General features: G+C 47.7%; 1 protein-coding gene and 1 long non-coding RNA gene across 3 annotated transcripts in view; one reads left to right on the plus strand and one right to left on the minus strand.

Annotated features, from left to right (window-relative positions):
- The first annotated feature begins 313 nt into the window (after nt 1–313).
- MSX2 (msh homeobox 2) lies at nt 314–7,493 on the plus strand. The gene is made up of 2 exons (XM_003814012.5): nt 314–1,586; nt 5,709–7,493. Exons 1-2 carry the CDS (start codon nt 1,208–1,210, stop codon nt 6,131–6,133), a joined length of 804 nt encoding a protein of 267 aa, XP_003814060.1. The 5' UTR covers nt 314–1,207; the 3' UTR covers nt 6,134–7,493.
- Nucleotides 7,494–20,299: 12,806 nt separating this feature from the next.
- The window catches only part of LOC103785313 (uncharacterized), a 487,514-nt gene continuing 485,144 nt past the window's right edge, over nt 20,300–22,669 (minus strand). For both annotated transcript variants that reach the window (XR_008625483.1, XR_010112248.1), the window contains 2 exons: nt 21,403–21,488; nt 20,300–20,780 (listed from right to left, as the gene is read on the minus strand). This is a non-coding gene — a long non-coding RNA (uncharacterized LOC103785313). The remainder of the gene's footprint in view (nt 20,781–21,402; nt 21,489–22,669) is intronic.

Consider the following 22,669-nt stretch of genomic DNA (forward strand, 5'->3'; position numbering starts at 1 on the left):
CGAAGCTCGCTCTCCCCTTCCCCAGGCTGAGACAGTCATCACTGAGGCTTTGGAAAGGAATTACCGAGGGTATAATTTGGGGTGGGGTGGAGACATCTATGTTTTTATAAAAAACCAGGTGCCATGAATAAAAATGTGCTTCCCAAAATGATATGTAGGCCTGGGGTGTGCAAACTTGGAAGCCGGTATTTCTGAGACTTGCAAACGAGAGGGAGGCACTAGATATTGGCGACTTTTCCTCCTCACCCCCACCCCCATTACCCTCCGAGGCAAACGCTGGCATTCAAACACGCACGACAAACACAGGCTCAAACAAACTCATGAATGCACACTTGCACTGTCTTGAGAAAAAGGTCGGATCCGGATCGCGCTCAGAAAGGAGGTTCAGGAGGCAAGTACAAAGATTTCAACTTTCTAAAAGTGCGCTGGATTTGCTTTCTAGTGAGAGAGATGGGGACAACTGATTTAAATTCTCCACTCCGAACCATTTGGGAGAGAGGCACTCCTGACCACTTCTCGGGCTCCTTCCGGCCCCTCTTTTCCAGGGGAAAGAGTTGTAATAATAACAGTGGGCGCTTTTGAGCGCTGGCTAGTGGCGAATTACTCTTCTAAGTGCATACATTTCTTTCACAGAGATACTGGCCTGTGAGTTTCAGCACCGATTTTCTAGAATTGTAAAGTAAGCCAATTTTGACGCATAGTAGGGGCTTCGTAAATGTTTCTGCAACGCTGTTTGCGAATCTTGAACTTATTCTGGCGGTAGAGGGAGAGTGGGATGGGCGCAGGGTCCCTTTTAAAGAAGGGTCAAAAGAGAGAAGAAATGGGACTCGGCGAACTTCCGCTTTAAATAATCGCTCTTAATTAGGTCTCGGGCTTTTCAGTTTCGGCGTGATTATAACCCTTCAGGGATCGCCTAATAACAACTCTGCTGACTGCTCCTGTAATTAACTCCTAATTTATTTCAAACAAGAAAAAAAAAAAAAAAAGGAGGGGGCAGCCCCTTCGGGAAGAGCCAATCAGGGGCGAGCGTCTCTGGCGTCAGCGCCAGGCCCGGCGCGGATTGGCGGCGCGCGTCTCCCACTTCCCCTCGGAGGAAAGGCTCAGCTCCCAGCGCGCCCCTCCCGTCTCCGCAGCAAAAAAGTTTGAGTCGCCGCTGCCGGGTTGCCAGCGGAGTCGCGCGTCGGGAGCTACGTAGGGCAGAGAAGTCATGGCTTCTCCGTCCAAAGGCAATGACTTGTTTTCGCCCGACGAGGAGGGCCCAGCAGTGGTGGCCGGACCAGGCCCGGGGCCTGGGGGCGCCGAGGGGGCCGCGGAGGAGCGCCGCGTCAAGGTCTCCAGCCTGCCCTTCAGCGTGGAGGCGCTCATGTCCGACAAGAAGCCGCCCAAGGAGGCGTCCCCGCTGCCGGCCGAAAGCGCCTCGGCCGGGGCCACCCTGCGGCCACTGCTGCTGTCGGGGCACGGCGCTCGGGAAGCGCACAGCCCCGGGCCGCTGGTGAAGCCCTTCGAGACCGCCTCGGTCAAGTCGGAAAACTCAGAAGATGGAGCGGCGTGGATGCAGGAACCCGGCCGATATTCGCCGCCGCCAAGTGAGTGCGCGCCGGGGCAGGAGTAGGAGGGAGCGCGGGGTACTGGAGGGAGCGGGGGGCGGGTGTTCCAGGGCTGGGGGTACCGAGACCCTTCTGCGTGCGCTACACTCCCGGGAAAGCAAGCCCAGGGCCTCTGGACTCCTGGGTGCCCGGGGCGTTCGGCGCGCCCAGTGCGCCGTCCGCATCCAAGACACCCTCTGGGTAATAACCGCGCTGTGTGTGTCTGAGACTCCCTCGACATACAGATTGTTCTTTCAAGAGCGGACCCCAGCTGGGTTTACGGGGTCGCTCGGTGTCCGTTTCTACAGCCCTCGGCCCTGCGCTCTGGCCACTTGGCTTGTTTTTGTTTCACTGTTCCCCGGAGTCTCTGCCTGGGGAGTGAAGGAGATGGATCCTTGTCCAGTGAGCACTTGGATGTACCAGGAACGAGACAGGTTCAAAACTCAACCCTGAGAGTTGTGCCCCCATTTTAAAGATGAGCTAACTGGGCTTAGCCAGACATTGAGGAGAAACCATTTTCTTTCGTGAGTCCCGCGGGTGTCGAAGCCGGATCCCACGAAGGGATGGTGGCACCAGGGATGGTGGCATCAGAGTCTGGTGCGGGGAGGAAATGTCTCTCTGTGGTCTCCGCAGCCAGCACCTCCCCGGCAAGGTTCTGAGCTTCGCCGGGAGCGGGCTGGGGCCAGAAGCGCACAGGCTCTTCTTGGCTCACGGTGATAATTAACCGCCTTCCAGCAGGGCTTGAGAGTTTGCAGAGTGATGCTCACTAGCTCACCAGATCGAGATCCTCACTGGAACCCCCAAGTGTAGACACTGGACTTGTGACTACCCTATTTTTCAGACGTGGACGCTGAGGCTTTTAAAGAAGACGGCCTTTTCTTGTCCCAGGTTACCAACAACCACTGATTGGCCAGGGGGACCTGTTGCCCGCGCCCTGCTCCTCTGTTTGATATGCCCTGACCACTTTTGCGTCCTCTCCCCAGAGAGACTAGGTAGAGATCCGCACCTGCACCCCACTTGAGAATTGAGGCTGCAGAGAATTCTCCGCTTCAGCATCCATTTTTGGTCCCTGAGTCCTTTTACAATTTGGAGACGTCATCCTTGACAGCCTCTTTTACTTTTATCTCTTGGCTTTTATGGTTTCTCTACCCCCTAATTTCCCGCCACCCCATCCCCTACCTGTAGGAAAGGTGAGGGTGGGGGCTGTGGAGGGACTTTCTCCAAAGCTGAGAGAGATCCTTTCACTATTTACATCATTCAGCCCTCAAGACTAGACGCACTGTATTTTGTTAACAAAACAAGGCCGTATACCCAGGCGTCAGTGGCTGTCCCCTCTGGCAGTCTCTCTCCACCCTGTTAGAAACTCTGAGAGATTCAAAGGGCGAGGAGATTAAGGGACTCAAAGAATTTAAACTCAAGTTTGGATAGTGCTTTATAGCACTTTTCACCGTATTATCTTATCTCCTCTGTAGGGCAGCAGCCGGCCTCTTAACAGATGAGGACATTTCGGCAAAGTTCAGAGAGGAATCGGCAGTTTGGGCCTGACCAAAAAAAAAAAAAAAAAAGCTTGGGGCCATTTAATGATCACCTACCGGGTGGCAGACAGGGCTCTGGGTACGCTTAAAATTTTAGTACTGTGGACCACATTGAGGGATTAGTGTTACTTACCCACTTTATCGACAGTGAGGTAGAGGCTCAGAAAATTAAAAGACTTAATTTGTTTGACAAATATTGAGTACATAGCCTACGGCTATGCCCAGCCAATGATACAGGCCTTAAATGGAGTAGTGTCCAGAGGTTAGGAATCCTGCCATCCTTTAGGCCTGTGGGTCTGGAAAGGCAATGACTACTACCCCTCCAAACATGCCTGCCCTGTGCTCAAGCTTCCCTGCTCTGGGTAAGGCAACCTCGGGCCCAGGCTGTGACCTTCCCATGAAAAGAACCAGAAATTCTGAGAACCGAGTTTATAACCTGCACATTCTGCACATGTATCCCGGAACTTAAAGTAAAACAAAACAAAACAAAAAAAAAAAACACCATGAAGAATTGTCGGTGCTTTGGGCCTGGAGGTGGCAGCGGGAACCCTGTGGTCAGAGCAGTGGGTCCTGAGAATGCCAGGCGACGGAGCCTGGGGCGAGAGGGAGCTACCCGCCCGGGCCTGATTTTGTTATTTGGAGGAAGTAGGATAAACGCTGTTTTGCCTTATATAATCGCATCCTTCCTCTGGCTGGTTTAAAATTAGGTGGGGGTGGAGGGATGGGGAGTGTTGCATTGGGAGGAAGCCTCATAGCTTCATGGTTTTGATACACATGTGCGATCCCGGTCACCTGGATTTCATAATTCAAATGTAACCCGAAGGACCAGCTGGAATTACCCTGCCCAGGCGCGCAGTGCTTCAAAACCCCACGTAGAGCCAGGAGCAAGAGTATATACACACTAGGAACTTGGTATCTGAGCTGAGACACCTGGGTCCTCCTGAGGGCCCGGCCTAGTTTAGAAAGGGCGAGAATTTTGCTGGTCTCTTGAGAGTCTCTGACAGTGTTGTTAATTTGTAAAGTAAGAAGCTGGCTCCCCAGCTGTCTAGTAACTTAGGGATTAGCAAATGCAGAAGTATAGACTTTTATGGTAGTTTCTTATCCTTCCCTTTCCCAGATTTCTGTTCTTTGGTTGGTTACAAAGCCTCTTATCTCTTTTTGATTCAGTAAAGTGATGGGTAATAGTGCGACACTGGAACAAATCCATCTCTTGTTGGAAATGGAAGCTGGGTTGGGACTTGTGCTGTGTCACCCTCAAGTATGAAGTGTAAACTCTTTCTTGGGCCACCAAAGTAACTAAACAAGAAATGCAACATTCTCCCATGAATACATTAGAGTTAATACCGTGGCCACATTTGGAAAATTAGCATAGCTCGTAAAAGCCAAATGCAGAAAATTAATTGTTAAGTATTCTATCACCACAGCTCTATCCTGCTCCGCCCACCCACCCTTGAGGAAGACAAGCCCAAAGTTAGTTGATGCTATGGAATCACAAGGATGTCCCAGTCTGTGATTTGCTGTAATTGAATCCATTTTAAATGTGGAGTCTGGATGCTGTTGGCATACCTTTATTTTGCTTGTTTTTCCCCCTGACAAACAAATCATTTACACATTTGCCCGAAGCCATAGAACGGGTAGAGGGGATGACTAAGATGTCATCAGGTGCTCTCAATTCGGAGGCAGCATGATTTCCCCTGACATTTACATTTATGGGCTAGCTAATTTTTCCCTTCGTCTTAGTCAAGTTTATATTACAGAAGCGCCCAGCCAAGAACCTTATCCCACATCCAGATCTGTAAAATGATGTTCAGATTTTATAATCTGTGGACTGGATGCAATGACAGCTGTGTGACTGTTTATTGCGTGGGACTGCCCCCAAATTCAAAGATGCTATTAATTTACCACAGACCTTATCTGCACGATTATCCTTCATAAATATGCTGACGCAATCCACTTTTTCTGGTTCAGAGAGGAGACCAAGGGAAACAGCTAACCCGGTTGCTAAAACCTTTTTCATTTTCCTTCCCATATGTGATTGTCTCCATGTCCAAGGGAGGCTGGGCTAATCATGAACCTGGTCTCCCATTTTTAAAGAGAAGATAAATTATGCTCAGAAGAGATAGCGTTTCATTTCTCACTGACCACTTGATTCCCTTGTCTTACATTAAACGTTCTATTTCTGTTATCTCTAATGCTGTTTGTTTTCCATATAGAAAGTTCAGTTACACCATTACATTTCCAAAATTTTTCTTAAAAAACTCATTTTTAAAAAACGAAGCAACTTACCCATTTATATATGGTCCCCCTCCCCCCAAGAAACACACATAGTTTTGACAAAGGTACCTTTTTCAAAGATGAAACAAAGTATGTCTTTCCATACACAGATGTGTGTGTGTGTGTGTGTGTGTGTGTCTGTGTGTGTGTGTATGTATGTATATATAGATTTTTTTTAAAGCTAAGTGCTTTCAGTTGAGAGGGGAGGCCCGAAAGGAAAAAACCTAGAGAGATGACGGGGGAGATGGGGTTTTTTTAGTATTATTTTAATGTAACTTTCTTTTGCTAATCCGCTCCCCTCTCTGTTCTCTAGGACATATGAGCCCTACCACCTGCACCCTGAGGAAACACAAGACCAATCGGAAGCCGCGCACGCCCTTTACCACATCCCAGCTCCTCGCCCTGGAGCGCAAGTTCCGTCAGAAACAGTACCTCTCCATTGCAGAGCGTGCAGAGTTCTCCAGCTCTCTGAACCTCACAGAGACCCAGGTCAAAATCTGGTTCCAGAACCGAAGGGCCAAGGCGAAAAGACTGCAGGAGGCAGAACTGGAAAAGCTGAAAATGGCTGCAAAACCTATGCTGCCCTCCAGCTTCAGTCTCCCTTTCCCCATCAGCTCGCCCCTGCAGGCAGCGTCCATATATGGAGCATCCTACCCGTTCCATAGACCTGTGCTTCCCATCCCGCCTGTGGGACTCTATGCCACGCCAGTGGGATATGGCATGTACCACCTGTCCTAAGGAAGACCAGATCAATGGACTCCATGATGGATGCTTGTTTCAAAGGGTTTCCTCTCCCTCTCCACGAAGGCAGTACCAGCCAGTACTCCTGCTCTGCTAACCCTGCGTGCACCACCCTAAGCGGCTAGGCCGACAGGGCCACACGACATAGCTGAAATTTGTTCTGTAGGCGGAGGCACCAAGCCCTGTTTTCTTGGTGTAATCTTCCAGATGCCCCCTTCTCCTTTCACAAAGATTGGCTCTGATGGTTTTTATGTATAAATATATATATATAATAAAATATAATACATTTTTATACAGCAGATGTAAAAATTCAAATTATTTTAAAAGGCAAAATTTATATACATATGTGCTTTTTTTCTATATCTCACCTTCCCAAAAGACACTGTGTAAGTCCATTTGTTGTATTTTCTTAAAGAGGGAGACAAATTATTTGCAAAATGTGCAAAAGTCAATGATTTTTACGGGATTATTGACTTCTGCTTATGGAAAACAAAGAAACAGACACAATGCACACAGAAAATATTAGATATGGAGAGCTTATTCAAAGTGAAGGGGACACATCATATTTCTGCATTTTACTTGCATTAAAAGAAACCTCTTTATATACTACAGTTGTTCCTATCTCTCCCCCGCCCCCCACCGCCCCACCACACACATATTTTTAAAGTTTTTCCTTTTTTAAGAATATTTTTGTAAGACCAATACCTGGAATGAGAAGAATCCTGAGACTGCCTGGAGGTGAGGTAGAAAATTAGAAATGCTTCCTAATTCTTCTCAAGGCTGTTGGTAACTTTATTTCAGATAATTGGAGAGTAAAATGTTAAAACCTGTTGAGAGGAATTGATGGTTTCTGAGAAATACTAGGTACATTCATCCTCACAGATTGCAAAGGTGATTTGGGTGGGGGTATAGTAATTTTCTGCTTAAAAAATGAGTATCTTGTAACCATTACCTATATGCTAAATATTCTTGAACAATTAGTAGATCCAGAAAGAAAAAAAAATATGCTTTCTCTGTGTGTGTACCTGTTGTATGTCCTAAACTTATTAGAAAATTTTATATACTTTTTTACATGTTGGGGGGCAGAAGGTAAAGCCATGTTTTGACTTGGTGAAAATGGGGTTGTCAAACAGCCCATTAAGCTCCCTGGTATTTCACCTTCCTGTCCATCTCTCCCCTCCCTCCGGTATACCTTTATCCCTTTGAAAGGGTGCTTGTACAATTTGATATATTTTATTGAAGAGTTATCTCTTATTCTGAATTAAATTAAGCATTTGTTTTATTGCAGTAAAGTTTGTCCAAACTCACAATTATTTTAAGAGGTGTTCTCTGTTCTTAGCTGGGCTTAGCTCGAAAGTGCTGCCCACATGAGGGGGGAGCTGGTCTTTTTTAATATTTTAATGTAAATCAACCAAGAGTTGTGGCCAGATTCAGCCATGTTGGGGTGATTGGTGGTGGTGGGGAGTGAACCGAAACTACTGAAATACTTTGAAATGTTTCCTCTGGCAGCTTGTTACTCATGGAAGAGAGGTGGAATTGCTGCGAGGAGTTTTTCAGAAAAAGTACAGTGAAAGATACGCTTTAAATAAGTGGTGAGGCGGAGATCGGCCAGTATCTAAGTCATTTGTACATGATCAAGGGAAAATCTTGAACTTGAAATCTCCCAGCTACCAACACATCAAACTTAAAACTGAGGAAAAGGGTCCTTATAGCTATTTGCAAGTGGACGTGGTAACGAGGTGCATTCGCTGGGCTGGGGGATGGAAGCCGGCTCCCCTTTCAGGAGTGTGTCAAATCGCATTCCGTTTACCATTCCTATCTCCTTCCAAGGAGATGGACTCCGAGCAAACACTCTTCGGTTTGAAGTGGGAAGGTGGTTCATTCAAGTCCCTTTGCTACCCAGCCTCCCTCTCCCAGTGGAAACAATACAGAACTGCTGTCAGGCTTGGGTTTTGAGGCGTCACGATAAAATGGTGACAGGTGGAGGACGCTGAGAAGGATCTTAAACTCAGCTTTCTGTTGCACAAATAAATCTGAAGTGGTTCCTGATGATTGATACCTTTCCGAGGTCAGTGTTCGGATGGGAGGCTCCGGTGACTCGGAACAGAGGCAGAAAGGATGCGAGGACTTCTTGCTGCGTAAACAGCGCGGCGGGCAGATTGGCACCTGGCACCTACCAGGACTGGCGCTTCGTCCCGCGTTTCCATTGTGCCCGCACGCACTTTGAAAGTGGGCGCCGGAAACTCCGTTTCTCTTATGGGGCCGGGGTCGGGCAACGTGGTTCAGAGGTTTCACAAGCTCCAGCACAGAAGTGATCCAAACCGAGGGGACGGAGGCTGATTTTGTCTTGCTCAGTCGCTCCGCCGGAGCTGAGCCGCTGGAACGACCCAAACCTACCTGAAAGCGCGTCTCTGCAGTCCCGCTGGACTTCTCCGGCTCGAACTCCTAATCTCAGCCCGGAATCCAGCCATATTCATTTAAGGATTGCGTTTTCCAAAGGCCAAAGCCTTTCCCGGTTTCGTCATCAGCCGCCAGGTTGGGTCCCTAATTAGCCTGTCCACCGAGCTTCCTTCCCGGCGCCGCTTGGACCCCGCAGCCCCGGGCGATCTCAGCCCGGGTGGGGAATCCGGAGACGCCGGCTCCGGGTTAAGACTCTGCTCGTCCCCAGGAGGACGGGGTCGCGATCCAGAGTGCGATCCGGAGAAAAGGGGCTGCATCTTGCGTGGCTGGCGGGTTAGACTGGAATCCGTCTGGGGAACTGCGCACCATCCCCATCGCTCCAGACGCCGAAACAAAACCTGAGGCTCGGAGAGGGGAAAAAGAGTTGTTCAGGCTCGAACATACGCATCCCAGCCTCATAGGTGGATGGGGTTACCGAGCTGAGAACCAAGCCGGAGGTCCGCGAAGCCGGGCCGCCCCCTTGCTCTGGGCCTGCCTTCAAGCCTGCAGTCTGGGGTTGGGTTCCGAGTCACCGCGGTCCGGGCCTCGGTCAGGCTTGGTCGGGCACACAGGGCGTTTCAGAGGCCAGATTGACAACCTGTGGCGGCAAAAGGACTCTCCCTCACCAGGGACCCGCGAAGGCGCGCATTGCAAGATGTTAGTGTGCGGGCTTTAGATATCCTTGCGTCCGATGCCAGAAGCCTGGCACGCAAATTTACCCACCCTTCCATACTTTCAGTGCTTTGTTCGAAACTTTTCAAGAGACACAGCTCTGCTTTTTGGAAAGAGAGGAAGAGAGCAGGGAAATCGCATTTATGGAGCCCCTGCAGAGTGCAGAACTAGGCTCCCCCCCCACCTCCCCGCCGGTGTTCTCATTTAGTTGCCACACACTCCTTGGAGAGGTATTATAGATGTCATGTATAGTTGAGGAAACTGAGGCACAAAGAGGTGGCTCACTAAGGTCACAGAGCTGATAAGTAGCGGCAGGGAAATCCAGGCCTCAGTGTGAGCGGAGGAGGTGGGTATGAAAGATGGTGAGGGCAAATCAGGCAGGAGGTGTCTCAGAAATGACGCCAGGGCCTGGGGAGCACTCTGGATCCCCAGACCCTGAGATCCCAGGTCTGCAGTCTCTCTCCAGCTCCCCTTCCTATCCCTCATTGCTCCTCTAACACAGTGGACCTGGGGCTCAGATCCAGCCCTCCCCTCTCCCCCTCCCAGCCCTGCCTGGGCGATCTTGGGGGGAATGGAGGGAGCAGGGCGGCAGGAGGTAGGCAGTGAAGGCCTGGCTGAGAGCGGAGGCTGGCGAAACGTCTGCCTGACCCGACTGAAAAGAGGATCCCTGCCTTTGAGCAGAACCTTGTCTGACCGAATGAAAACTCCCACGGCCATTCTTTGCTATAAAAGCCGCTCATTTGCCACGGGTTGGAGAGGCCATTCCCCCACCCCCACTCCGTCTCCACTGTTGGGTTTGAAATAAGCATAAACCTCATTTATAAAAGAACCCACGTCACACACACCCTCCCCGAAGTCACAGGGCCTGGTTGGTGAAGTTGACTGTGTCTGTTCCTCTCTCTCCTTCCATTTTTGTAAGCAAAAATGTTTTCCACCCCGCATTGGTGATGCTGCAGGCTTCTTTAACAAAATAAAGTGGTCACAGCAACAAGGAAAAGCCCTCGGTCAACTCCCGGACCCCTTTACCCCCTCTCCCACCCCCAGCCACCCTCTCACCTCCTCCCTCCTACAAACTAAATAAAAAGCAGTAAAATTACTTTCCAGAATAGCCCGCTTCAAAGCAGAACAGAGGACCCGGCTGCAGGAATCCTGAGTCTTGCCCTGATAAGGTTCATAATAATCAAATCCAAACTCCATCCACCTCCCTTGACTCTTTCCAACCTCCTCCGGACCTCTCTGCATTTGTTGATGAAAACACTTTGATGTCCTGAGTCCTCCAAACAATTATTATTATAATTTTAAACAACCTGGTATTTTCCATTACTAACGGCTGAGGCTTTGAAGTTACACCTCATAATTTCCTAAATTAAATAAATCATTTTAAGTTTGCACTGGGAGGCTTTTAATAGCAGAGAAAGGAATATCATTATCTTATTGAGACCCAATTGTGGTGGCTCCAGTTTGGCTGTAGCTGGGGGCAAAGTAGGCTCACTCTAACAGACATACTTTATTAACCTCCCATAACTCTTGAAAGAACATTTTTATATTTTCTTTGATTTCCCCCCTCCCTATCTTGTTTTAATGCTGTCCCAACCTTTAATTAGTGCCTAATATGAAAAGCATTATTTTTTTAATGCTATGTAATTTACCAGCGGCAACAGGCCAACTTAACAATTGTTTATTAGACTTGGTTTTTCACACAGGGCAAAGAATGCCGCTCCAAACCCAACTTTTCATGGGTGGTTGCACTAATTAATACAGTGTCTGAGACTCCTAGGGGGTTTTTTAATATTGAAGCCTATGGGGGCGGAAGGGGGTTTTAGAAGTCCAGCTCCTGCCGACGAAGTTCTCCCTCTGATTTCTTTCATGCTGTTTTGATCCTGTCTGTGGAGTCAGCACAGACAGAAACTGTTCCCTGGCTCCGAAGACTCCAGGATCCCGAGGCAACAGCCCCGGGAACCCTCAGCACCTCCACTTGTGAATTATGTCTAGCGGCCTAGGCTTGGGGTACAGAGAGCCCAAGGCTCACCCCAGACTTGGATGTGGGGGTTCCCCTCCTCCTGCCTGGAGGGGGAAGGAGCTGGCTTGATGGCTTGGGCTGGGAAGGAGTCAGGCTCTTGGGGGCAAATGCCAGGTCTCCCAGGCACCAGGCAGCGCTTGGCTCTGGGCATAGAATTTGCTGAAATTGAGTCAGGGACAGGGATGGGGTGGGGGAAGGCTAGGGGAGGACCCAGGCTAGCTTCCTTCCTGTCTTTTCTGCCTCTGACTTTTCGGCTCAATTTTCCTCATTCTTTTGTCTCTCATTTTCCTTTCTCATCTTTTGCACTCCCTCCTTTTCACCTCTTTCTCTTCCTTGTTTGTTTTTTGCTGTCCCGCTTTTATTACCTTTCCTCCACCTTTCATTCTTTCTCCTGTCTGTCGCACTCTGTACCTTTCTAATTTTTTACCTCTATCTTCTTATTGTCGGTAACTTCTTTTCAAGTTCTCATTTTTAATTCTCTTTTCCCTCTCTTCCCCCACCCCCTTCTTTGCCTGTCACTTTGCTCCTCCATGGCATCTCTCAATTTTTTTGTTTTCTAATTGATTCTCATTCCCACCGTCTCCTATTTCCCCCCTTCTCTTCTCTTTTCCATTCTCTCTTCCCCTGTTCCAGCGATTTCGTGGCGGATTCTGGGAGCCCAGCCCAGTGCGCCAGGAGCGGTGCGCCCAGCGCAGGGGGCTCCTAGTCACCTCGACCCTTCCGGCGCCCTTCCCTCCTTAGCTGCACCTGGCAAGCCAGCAAGGGAGTGACCCTTGCGCAGGAAGGGGGCGCGTCACCCGGTTTCCCCATAGAACCGTGGGCGTCGCGGGCGAGAAGGGAAGCGTCCAGGCGCTCGGCCCCTTCCGCCCCGCCCGCTGCCGGCCGCCCGTTTGATGTCGCGGGCCCGGCAGGAATGCGGCCGGGTTATCAATCACCCAGCTGGATCCCGAAGGTCTCTGCCTAATCACATTTAATTGCTCGTGGAGGCCCACTCTCGCCCCGGGCCGGCCGCCGCGCTCAATTACTCCCCAAATACCTGCCATCAATAAATACGCACTGACACCGGCCCGGCCCGCTCCACCGGCACGGAAGATCGCAGCCGACCAGGCGCCCTCCTCCCTGCCCCTTGTCCCCCATCATTAAACTTACACCTCGACGCCCAAAGAAGCAAGCCAAGCAGATAATAACAGCCCCCTGTAACTGAGCGCTTCCCAAGTGCCAGACACTGTTGCTTGGCGATTTACACCAATCAACTCACGGGTGCTAGTGAGTGCTCGTGGATTTCACCACCGTCCGGGAGATGGTAGGTATTACCATCTCCTTTGGAGCCAAGGGAACCAGGCTCAGATCATTCATTAATGCGTCCGAGGTGGGGTAGATAGGCAGTGCCCCAACTGGGATGGGACTTTGCAACCCCGTGATTCCACAGCCCATGGACAAAAGCACGAGGCAATAGTGCCTCCCAGAGGCCAGATATTGACCTGGGGTCCCGGGCACTAAGGTGTGCTGACCAGCACCTAAAGCCAGGTGCTTCTTTAATCAGTATTCAGGCAGCATTTTATTAGTTCCTCTCACCAACTTTGTGAAGTAGGCACTCTTAGCCCCATTTTCCAGAAGTGAGCTAGGGGGAGTTCACCCTCCAACTGAGGCCCAGGCCTCTCTCCAGCCTGAACACTTCCACCACCCCGGGCTGCCCTCCACTCCCCCTCCCCCAGCATTCTGCACTCCATTTTCACTCTATACCTTCCAATCAACCCTGAAATTCAAGAACTATGGTTTCTCCCATTTTCCCAGAGCAGCAAACTGCCTAAGGAGGTGACACAGCAAGGCAGGAATCACACAGTGGGTGAGCTCAGAGCCCAGAAATCCATGTCAGCCCCAGCCCCAGTTATTTGCATTACGCCATCCTGCTTCTGCTGAGAGGCTATGCTTTACAAGAGAGCACATCATCTCTACATTTTATGTGGTTTACCATTCATGAGGAGGCAATAATTACACTTCTAAACAAAGATGAAGGGGGTGAGTGTCATCTGAAGTCAGCCTGTGACTTCCTTTATTTCATACCCTTTCTTAATCCCCTGTATTTTTGTATAAAATATATGCCAGTGTCCAAATACTCTCATATTCAGGATCTCATGTGGCCCTCAAAGCAATAGGTGGGGAATGACATTCCCATCTTAAATAAAATAAAAAGGGTGCTCTGAGAGGTGAGGTGACTTGCCTAAAGACACACAGCAAGGAAACAGAGCCAAGCTTGACAGATAGCTGTGCAGCGTCTTTTCACCTGGATGAGGTTAAGTCTTTGATAGACTGGAAGAGTGTGTGTGTGTGTGTGTGCGTGTGTGTGTGTGTAACCACCAAAGTGTACATTTCCCTGAAAAGGGTTTCTGGGTTGCAGGGTCTGATATAAAAAGCACTATTTTAGTGGCAAAGCTCAGCCTATTTTTATTTCAGTGCTGAGAATGCTTGATGATGGAAAAACTGACTTTGTAAAGAAATTGTGTATAAGGCGCTAAAGTGCCTCTCGAAATCCCATCACAGAAAATTAGCTGAAAGGTAGTGGTGATGGATAAGGCAGTTATTGATGTGAAATTGGCCAATTTGGGGAAAGTGTGAAGGCTGCAAGTGTTCATCTCCTCCTCCTTCCCACCGCCTCAGCGGCTCACCCCGTCTAGTCTTTCCGGTTGGATTTCTCTTTGTTTAGCAATGGGAACAGAGAGGAGCCAAAAAGACAACGTAGAAAATCCCAGGGGTGGGTGTGGGGAATATGATCTCGATTGAGAATTCCAGGAAAGCAACTGGGCAGTGAAGTCATCGAGAATGGATGTGGGGTGGGGGCGGGGCAACATGCTTCAGCCTCTGTGCCCTCAAGAGGTGCTGGCACAGGGTAGTGCGATGTAGCCACCGCCTTTGGGACTGACCGTGCAGATCTAGTAGCCACCGCCTTTGGGACTGAGCGTGCAGATCTAAATTATTACCAGGTTAGGGGCATCCGTGTCTTGCATAGACACCACTAAGCCACAGCCCACTTTCATGAGAAGGTAAAACTGTTTTTCCCCCTTACAAAGAGCAGGAAAATGCCAAGGAAATTAGGCCTCAGAAGGAAAGATTTCCAGAGCCTGGGGCTGCTGAAATATTTTTTCAGGGCACTCATGCCCACATTTTTCTCCACATGCAATCCCTATCTAAGTCTGGGACTAGAAAGAGGACCCACAGGCTATTTTTTAAGAATAAGATTAATAAGATGAATGTGAAATGACACTTTGGGGTCCAAAATGACAATATTGACAACATACAAACTCAACCTTCTTTCTCCTTTAATCAGCAGTAAGTTAATAATTATTATTGCTGAATTTCAGCACATACCGGTTATCCTGAGTATTGAACCTGTGTTGCCCCAGGACTTTCCTGAAATTCTCAACACAGAATTATTAAAATTCACTATAACTAAGAAGAAAAAGAAGAGATGTACTGTGCATCTCATTAGATAATAATTGAATTAAATGAGCACTTTCTGTGTGCCAACAAGTCCTTTACATAAGGACTCCATAATTTCATTTTAATACACATAGTAGCACAGTCACACATCATCCTCATTTTATAATCAAGGAAACTGAGACCTTGAGAGATTATGTAGCTTGCTCATGGTCTTGCCCCTGGTGAACGACAAAGCTGAGATTTGAGCTATTGACTCTGAAGGAACTCGCTCTCAAAACTGCTGCTGCAGGGCATTCACTGTTTGGGGTTTGTGTCTCCTATAGGAGCAGAAGCCAGGATGAAAGAAATGGTCTTTGAGTCCATTGGGTTTCTGAATTGATTTAAATAAGAAGTTGTAGGCCGGGCATGGTGGCTCATGCCTATAATCCCAGCACTTTGGGAGGCCGAGGCGGGTGGATCACCTGAGGTCAGGAGTGTGAACCAGCCTGACGAAGATGGTGAAACCCCATCTCTACTAAAAAAAAAAAAAAAAAATACGAAAATTAGCCAGGCACAGTAGTAGGCGCCTGTAATCCCAGCTACTCAGGAGGCTGACGCAGGAGAATTAATTAAACCCTGGCAGCAGAGGTTGCAGTGAGCCAAGATCGCACCATTGCACTCCAGCCTGGGTAACAGAGTGAGACTCCATCTCAAGAGAAAAAAAAAAAGAAGAAGTTGTCATCAGAGGCAAAATGACATTTCAGGCTAATATTGAATCAGAGGCAGAATAATATTGAAGGGCAACACTATAGAATCTTAGGGCAGAAGGGAATTTTATTATCATAGCATGCAAGAGGTTCAGAGTGAAAGTGACTTGCCCAAAGTCACATAGCAGTTGTGTGAAAGAACAATATTTCAAAAGAAAAAAAAGAGAGAGAGAGAGAGCCATATTTCTAGTTCAGTTCAGCTAAGCTAGATAGAACTAGCTCAAATGGCTCTGGAGATTTGATTTCTGAGCAACCTGAAATCCAGTTCTTCTGTACCTTAAATGTTAAGTAGCTCACTAAGAGAAGCAGCAGGATCAGGAACAGCAGGATGGGAAGTGGGTTTCGGTTTTCAAAAATATCTATCCATCCCCTACAGCCACGTCCACATTATACGGATAATATACACTATATATATATATATATATATTTTTGAGACGGAGTCTCGACCTGACACCCAGGCTGGAGTGCAATGGCGCAATCTCGGCTCACTGCAACCTCCCGCTCCTGGGTCAAGAGATTCTCCTGCCTCAGCCTCCCACCTCCCGAGTAGCTGGGATTATAGGTGCATGCCACCACGCCTGGCTAATTTTTTGTATCTTTAGTAGAGACGGGGTTTCTCCATGTTTGCCAGGCTGGTCTCGTACTCCTGACCTCGTGATCTGCCCGCCTCGGCCTCCCAAAGTGTTGGGATTACAGGGGTGAGCCACCGCGCCTGGCCATATGTATATTATTTGATTTTATCAAATACATAATATTTTCTCAAGCTCAGAGTAAAAGTATTTTTAGAAAACATTGCTATTTTTATTAATCTTTTAACATGCCATCAAGATCAAAATAGTATGCTTGCTAGGCAACAAGACAAATCTCCAACCCCGTCATACTTTCTTCCTAATAGATTGCTCTGGCTATACTCCTCCTTTTATTTTGGTGCTTACACCAAAGAGCACCAAATGATATATCTGAGTTACTGAGCTCAAGTTCAAGCTAGCCACTGACGGCTCTCTACACCTCACTTTAGCATCTGTAAACCAGGGCAGGGATTAGCAGCCAGGAAAGAGATAGGAAGCCCATTAGGTCAATGTATTTTTCTGTTTCATTCTGAACTGTATCCCTAGTGCTCAGAGCACTGCATGGCCCATAGTAGGTGCTCAGTGAGCACAGGGCCCATTCAATGAATGAAGGTAAATGCTTTACCAAGTCATATAACAGTTCTGGGAAAACTAGAGGGCTCTGGGTTTGGCTGACTTTTTAAAGCTTTGGAAAATGTACAGGTTTGCCATGAGTTAAAACCTTTAAAAAGTTGGTTTGGTTCACAAAACAATAAAAATCATTTGCCTTTGGCAAGATGGGCCAGGTAGTGTTATGAAGGCAGTTATAAAAATATTCTTGATTTGGTTCAAGTCTCTGATGACTAGTCACAGATGAACATTAAAGAAACTTTCACAGCCTCTACTGGTGGGTTAGCCAGACTGTATAGAGCCAGTTCAACTTGTCCTTATATTTCACGAGCGAAAAATGTTTAAAACACGGCATTAAATGAAACCCTTCTGAGTTATAAAATTGTGTAGAGTTAAAACTCTTCTTTAGAGTTTGTTTTACAGTATGGTCCAGTAGTTAATTAATGTGCTCTCCAAGAGGGATGCAAGGGGAGAGAGTTCTGACTCTGACTTACAGCTAGTTTGGAAAGAGAGGGGAATCCTCAGAAAACCTTCTTTTATTGTCTTTAAGGCCTCAGTGTTCTTTTCTGTAACATGGGACTCCTGGTTCTTCTTATAGCCCTCAGATGTATGTTCAAAGGCATAATTAAGGCATAGTTAACATTTCTGCCCCCTCGAGGCCAGTAATGGAGGTTTTTGTTGTTGTTGTTGTTGTTGCTGTTGTTTTGAGTCGGAGTCTTGCACTGTTGCCCGGGCTGGAGTGCAATGGCGCGATCTCAGCTCACTGCAACCTCCACCTCCCAGGTTGAAGCGATTCTCCTGCCTCAGCCTCCTGAGTAGCTGGGATTACAGGCACCCACCACCACGCCCAGATAATTTTTTGTATTTTTAGTAGAGACAGGGTTTCACTATGTTGGCCAGGCTGGTCTCAAACTCCCTACCTCGTGATCCTGACCTCGTGATCTGCCTGCCTCGGCCTCCCAAAGTGCTGGCATTACAGGCATGAACCACCACACCCAGCCCAGTGATAGTGTTTTAAAGCAAAAGAGCACTTGTAGGGATTAGATAGGAAATTTAAAAGTAGTAATTTCAGAATAAAAAGTGTCATCCCTACTAGCCTGAACTGTGTTCAACTCTTAGTATCTCTAGGGGTTGAGGGAAACACATCTTTTTTAAGGACTTAATATGTAGGTCACAGGACCCAGAGCTGGGGGTACAGTAAACCTTTGTGAAATTTATCTTGATTTTTGAGGTAATTGAAAAGAAATTTGATCATTTCACACATTACTAATTCATACATTGTAAAAATCTCCCCCAAACTCTGACAGTCTCTCGGCACTTATCAGAACACAGATTTCTAAACCCAGGGCCAGAATGAGGTCTCACGTTACTAGGACTTCATCACTTTTCAAAAATATACAGCAGGCCATTTGCTAGTAGGTTATGAAATATGATCATAAATTAAAACTAAATGACTCACATAAAATAAAAGGACAAAGAGCACTTTGTGATGCCGAGAGCTCCGGTTTGATTGTGTTAGTTCATTTATTTGGGTATTTAGAGCATTTCAGAATGCCAAGTAACTCCATCTACTCTCAGTTGATGGTAGGCACGTGGTACCATTACTGCAAAGCTTTGCCTATAGCCCACTGCAGAACCAATGAGTAAGACCAGACATTTGGACACCTCTTTATAGTTTACAATGTTCTGTCACCTACGTTTTTTCTGCGAGGCAGGTAGCATGAAGTAGAGGAAGCAGGCTCACACATTTAGGGATGGGTCACAGGTACTCAGAAGAGGCGGGACTTCACAGGAAACAGAAAATTTAAGCTAAATGACACGTGACTTTTTTATTTTTTATTTTTATTTTTTATTTCAATTTTAATTTTTTTTGAGACGGAGTCTTGCTCTGTTGCCCAGGCTGGAGTGCAGTGGCGTGATGTTGGCTCACTGCAAGCTCTGCCTCCTGGGTTCACGCCATTCTCCTGCCTCAGTCTCCCAAGTAGCTGGGACTACAGGTGCCCACCACTTCGACCAGCTAATTTTCTGTATTTTTAGTAGAGACGGTTTCACCGTGTTAGCGACGATGGTCTCGATCTCCTGACCTCATGATCCGCCCGCCTCGGCCTCCCAAAGTGCTAGGATTACAGGCGTGAGCCACCGCGCCTGGCTTTTTTTTTTTTTTTTTTTTTTTAATGAGTTAGGGGCTAAGAATGTCAGTATATGCGAGAGATTGGTGGAGGAGAGATAATGTGGTAATATTTATGCAGCCTTTTTTTTTTTTTTTTTTTTTTGAGACGTAGTCTTGCTCTGTCGCCCAGGCTGGAGTGCAGTGGTGCGATCTTGGCTCACTGCAACCTCCACCTCCTGGGTTCAAGCCATTCTCCTGCCTCAGCCTCCCGAGTAGCTGGGAGTACAGGCTCCCGCCACCACGCCTGGCTAATTTTTTGTATTTTTAGTAGAGACGGGGTTTCACCGTGTTAGCCAGGTTGGTCTTGATCTCCTGACCTCGTGATCCGCCCACATTGGCCTCCCAATATGCAGCCTTTTGAAGTTGGTCCTGGCAGGTATGTGGTGGGAGGTGTTTGCTGCAATTGCAACTTTTCTGGTATCATTGGCTTTATATGTGCCCAGTTAATTCATAACCAGCGCCCCGCCCCACCACCACCCCCCCGCCCGCCCCGACCCCTCCAGGGGAGCAGGCAGATCAGATAAGGCAGGAATACCCTCCAACACACTTGGGGCTGCCAGTTGCTCTTTTGCAATTTTTTTTCAGTTCCACTATATTAAAATTGAGGGGAATGGTAGAGGGAAGAGAGTTAGAAAACCAAATGCCACATGTTCTACTTATAAGTGAGAGCTAAGCATTGGGTGCAGCTGGACACAAAGATGGGAACAATGAAGACTGGGGGCTCCAAAAGTGAGAGGAAGGGAGAGGGAAAAGGTTGAAAAACTGTCTATTGAGTGCAGTGTTCACTGCTTGGGCTACGGGATCATTAGAAGCCCAAACCTTAGCACCATGCAATATACTTACATAACAAACCTGCACACGCGCCCCCGAATCTAAAATTAAAGACAAAGAAAAGAAGGTTATTTATTATTAGTCTTTCTCATATATCTCAGTTCTTTTCCTCTTGAGCACTCCCTCCCTTCCTTCCTTCATTCCTTCCTTCCTCCCTTCCTCCCTCCCTCCCTTCCTTCCTCCCTCCCTCCCTTCCTTCCTCCCTCCCTCCCTTCCTTCCTCCCTCCCTCCCTTCCTTCCTCCCTCCCTCCCTTCCTTCCTCCCTCCCTTCCTCCCTCCCTCCCTTCCTCCCTCCCTCCCTTCCTTCCTTCCTCCCTTCCTTCCTTCATTCCTTCCTTCCTCCTTCCCTTCCTCCCTCCCTTCCTTCCTCCCTCAGTCCCTCCCTCCCTTTCTCCCTCCCTCCCTTCCTCCCTTCCTTCCTCCCTCCCTTCCTCCCTCCCTTCCTTCCTCCCTCCCTCCCTCCTTCCCTTCCTCCTTCCCTCCCTTCCTTCCCCTCCCTCCCTCCCTCCCTCCCTCCCTTCCTTCCTTCCTTTCTCCCTCCCTCCCTCCCTCCCACCTCCCTCCCATTTGCAGTGTTCTGCAACCATCAACATGCTCCATCTCTAGAACTGTTTCATCATCCCAAAGTGCACCTGTTAAACCTTAACTCCCCATCCCCCTCACTGCTGACCCGGGCAACCATCCTTCTACCTTCTGTCTGTATAAATTTGACGACTCTGGGTGCCTCATATAAGTGGAATCATACAGTGTTCATGCTTTCATGTCTGACTTATTTCACAGAGCATAATATCAGGTTTATATATCAGCATAATATTTTCAGGTTCATCCACACCGTAGCATGTATCAGAACTTTCTTTCTTTTGGTGGCTGCATAATATTTCATTGTATGTATATACCACATTTCATTTATCCAGTCTTCATCCATTGGTGGACACTTGGGTTGTTTGTACCTTTTGGTTTTTGTGAAGAGTGCTGTTGTGAACATTGGTGTGCAAATGTCTTAGTTCCTGATTTCCAGTTAAAAAAAAAAAAAAGGAGGTCAGGTGCAGCAGCTAACGCTTATAATCCCAACATCTTGGGAGGCTGAGGCAAGAGGATCATTTGAGCCCAGAATTTCAAGACAAGCCTGGGCAACATAGTGAGATTTCATCTGTAAAAATAAATAAATAAATAGAATTAAAAATTAGCTGGGTGTGGAGGCACGTGTTTGTAGTTCTAGCTACCTAGGAGGCTGAGGCAGGAGGGTCACTTGATTCCAGGAGGTCAAGGCTACAGTGAGCAGTGATTGTGCCACCGCACTGCAGCCTGGGCAACAGACCAAGACCCTGTCTCAAAAAAAAGTTTATGTTTATTTGATGATGTATGTTTATCTTCTCCTATAAACTATGCAAACTGCTTGGAGTCTTATACTAAAAAATCTTCCAGTTTGTTGGGGAAAGAGCCAGGGCATTACACACCTCGCAGAGGAGTGTAGTACAGTCACCAAGGGAAGCATCAGAGCTGTGGGAGTTGGGAGAAAGGAGAACCTAAGTTTTCAGGGTTGGTGGGGGTGGTGAACTTCCAACTATTTATTGAAGGACAAACATCCTTTTCTAGGTGGAGGTGGGGAAGGAGAACAGAGACAAATGGAATAGAATATTATCGAACTGTGTAGGTGATTGGATTGGCTTATTAGGAACATCAGGAAAGATGAACTAGGGTGGTATTGCCCAGTGTTCAAGGGTATTGGCTCTAGGTCAGTGCTCTTGGGTTGAAGTCCTTGCTGTACCTACCTTGTCCTTGGGCAAACTGCTTGATCTCTCTGGAACTTGATTTCTCCATATGCATCAGGTGGATCCTAACAGCACTTAGACAGTTGCTGTGAAAATACAATGAGATAAATTGTATCAGGTACTACTCATGATGCCTGGCCTGAAGAAAGTCCTTTTACATGGGGAATTTGCTGCCTTGTGTGAAAGATTCTGGTCCCGATCCTTGGGCGTTGAGTAGCCTTTAAAAGTTTTCAAGCAGGAGTGATGGGCTGATGGGGTCTTACTGCAGGCAGGGACTGGGGCTCCAACCGAAGGTTAAACTAGCTGTTTTCTCTGGTGGCTTTTGGAATAACACAGGAGAAAAGGCTAAACTACTGAATTTTGAGGCAAGTAGGTATGACTGAGCAAGACTTCCAAATCTGACTCATTTTTCCCAAGAACAGCCGGGCAGAGTGTTGGGTTTAATAATTCATCCAGCACTGGTCATCCTTCATTAATCTCCTTTCCTGTCCCCCAGTGCCCACCACAGTATTAGGCACATAGAAATCCTGTCTTATTCTATTTGTGCTGCTATAACAAAATATCAAATACTGGGTAATTTATAAACAATGGAAATTGATTTCTCCTAGTCCTGGAGGCTGAGAAGTCCAAGATCAAGGGGCCGGCCAGGTTCAGTGTCTGGTGAGGGCTGTTATCTGGTTCCAAGATGGTGCCTTGATGCTGCAGCCTCTGGAGGGGAGGAACACTGTGTCCTCACGTGGCAGAAGGACAGAAGAGCAAAAAGGGGCTGAACTCACTCCCTTGGCCCTTGTATAAGGGCACTGATCCCATCTATGAGGATAGAGCCCTCATAGTCTAATCACCTCCAGAAGGTGTTGCATTGGGGATTAAGCAAACCTGAGTTTTAGAGAAGACACAAACATTCAAACCACAGCAGGCCCCACGTAAACACTGCATGGACTAGAATAATTCTACAGTCATACCTTTCTTCGTCACATCCTCCCTCCCTCCCCTGCTCTCTTCTCTTTGCTTCTAACAAGGTGTCTGATGACAGCCTGAAGGATTACGGGGTGGAAGTGAACATGTGCCAGTTGAAAACATAGAAACAGAAAGCATGCACCAGGAATCTCAAAGCCCCGAGCTTTTACGACCTCTGAAAGACCAGCAGCACTCCCTTACCAAAGACTTCCACTCTGTGCCTCGGCTTTAAGAATCAGTCTCATGAAAGCCGTTTCCAACAAGCATTTAAAATCATCCATCCAAAAGATAACTAAATCATGGCCATTCA

The sequence above is a fragment of the Pan paniscus genome, chromosome 4, assembly GCF_029289425.2.
Source record: "Pan paniscus chromosome 4, NHGRI_mPanPan1-v2.0_pri, whole genome shotgun sequence".
NCBI classification, from domain to species: Eukaryota; Metazoa; Chordata; class Mammalia; order Primates; family Hominidae; genus Pan; species Pan paniscus.

Excerpts from the sequence above, each read along its gene's own strand:
- MSX2 (XM_003814012.5), top strand. The coding sequence starts at position 1,208 with ATGGCTTCTCCGTCCAAAGGCAATGACTTGTTTTCGCCCGACGAGGAG. Across the intron at positions 1,587-5,708 it reads CCGATATTCGCCGCCGCCAA|GACATATGAGCCCTACCACC; the intron begins GTGAGTGCGCGC and ends TCTGTTCTCTAG.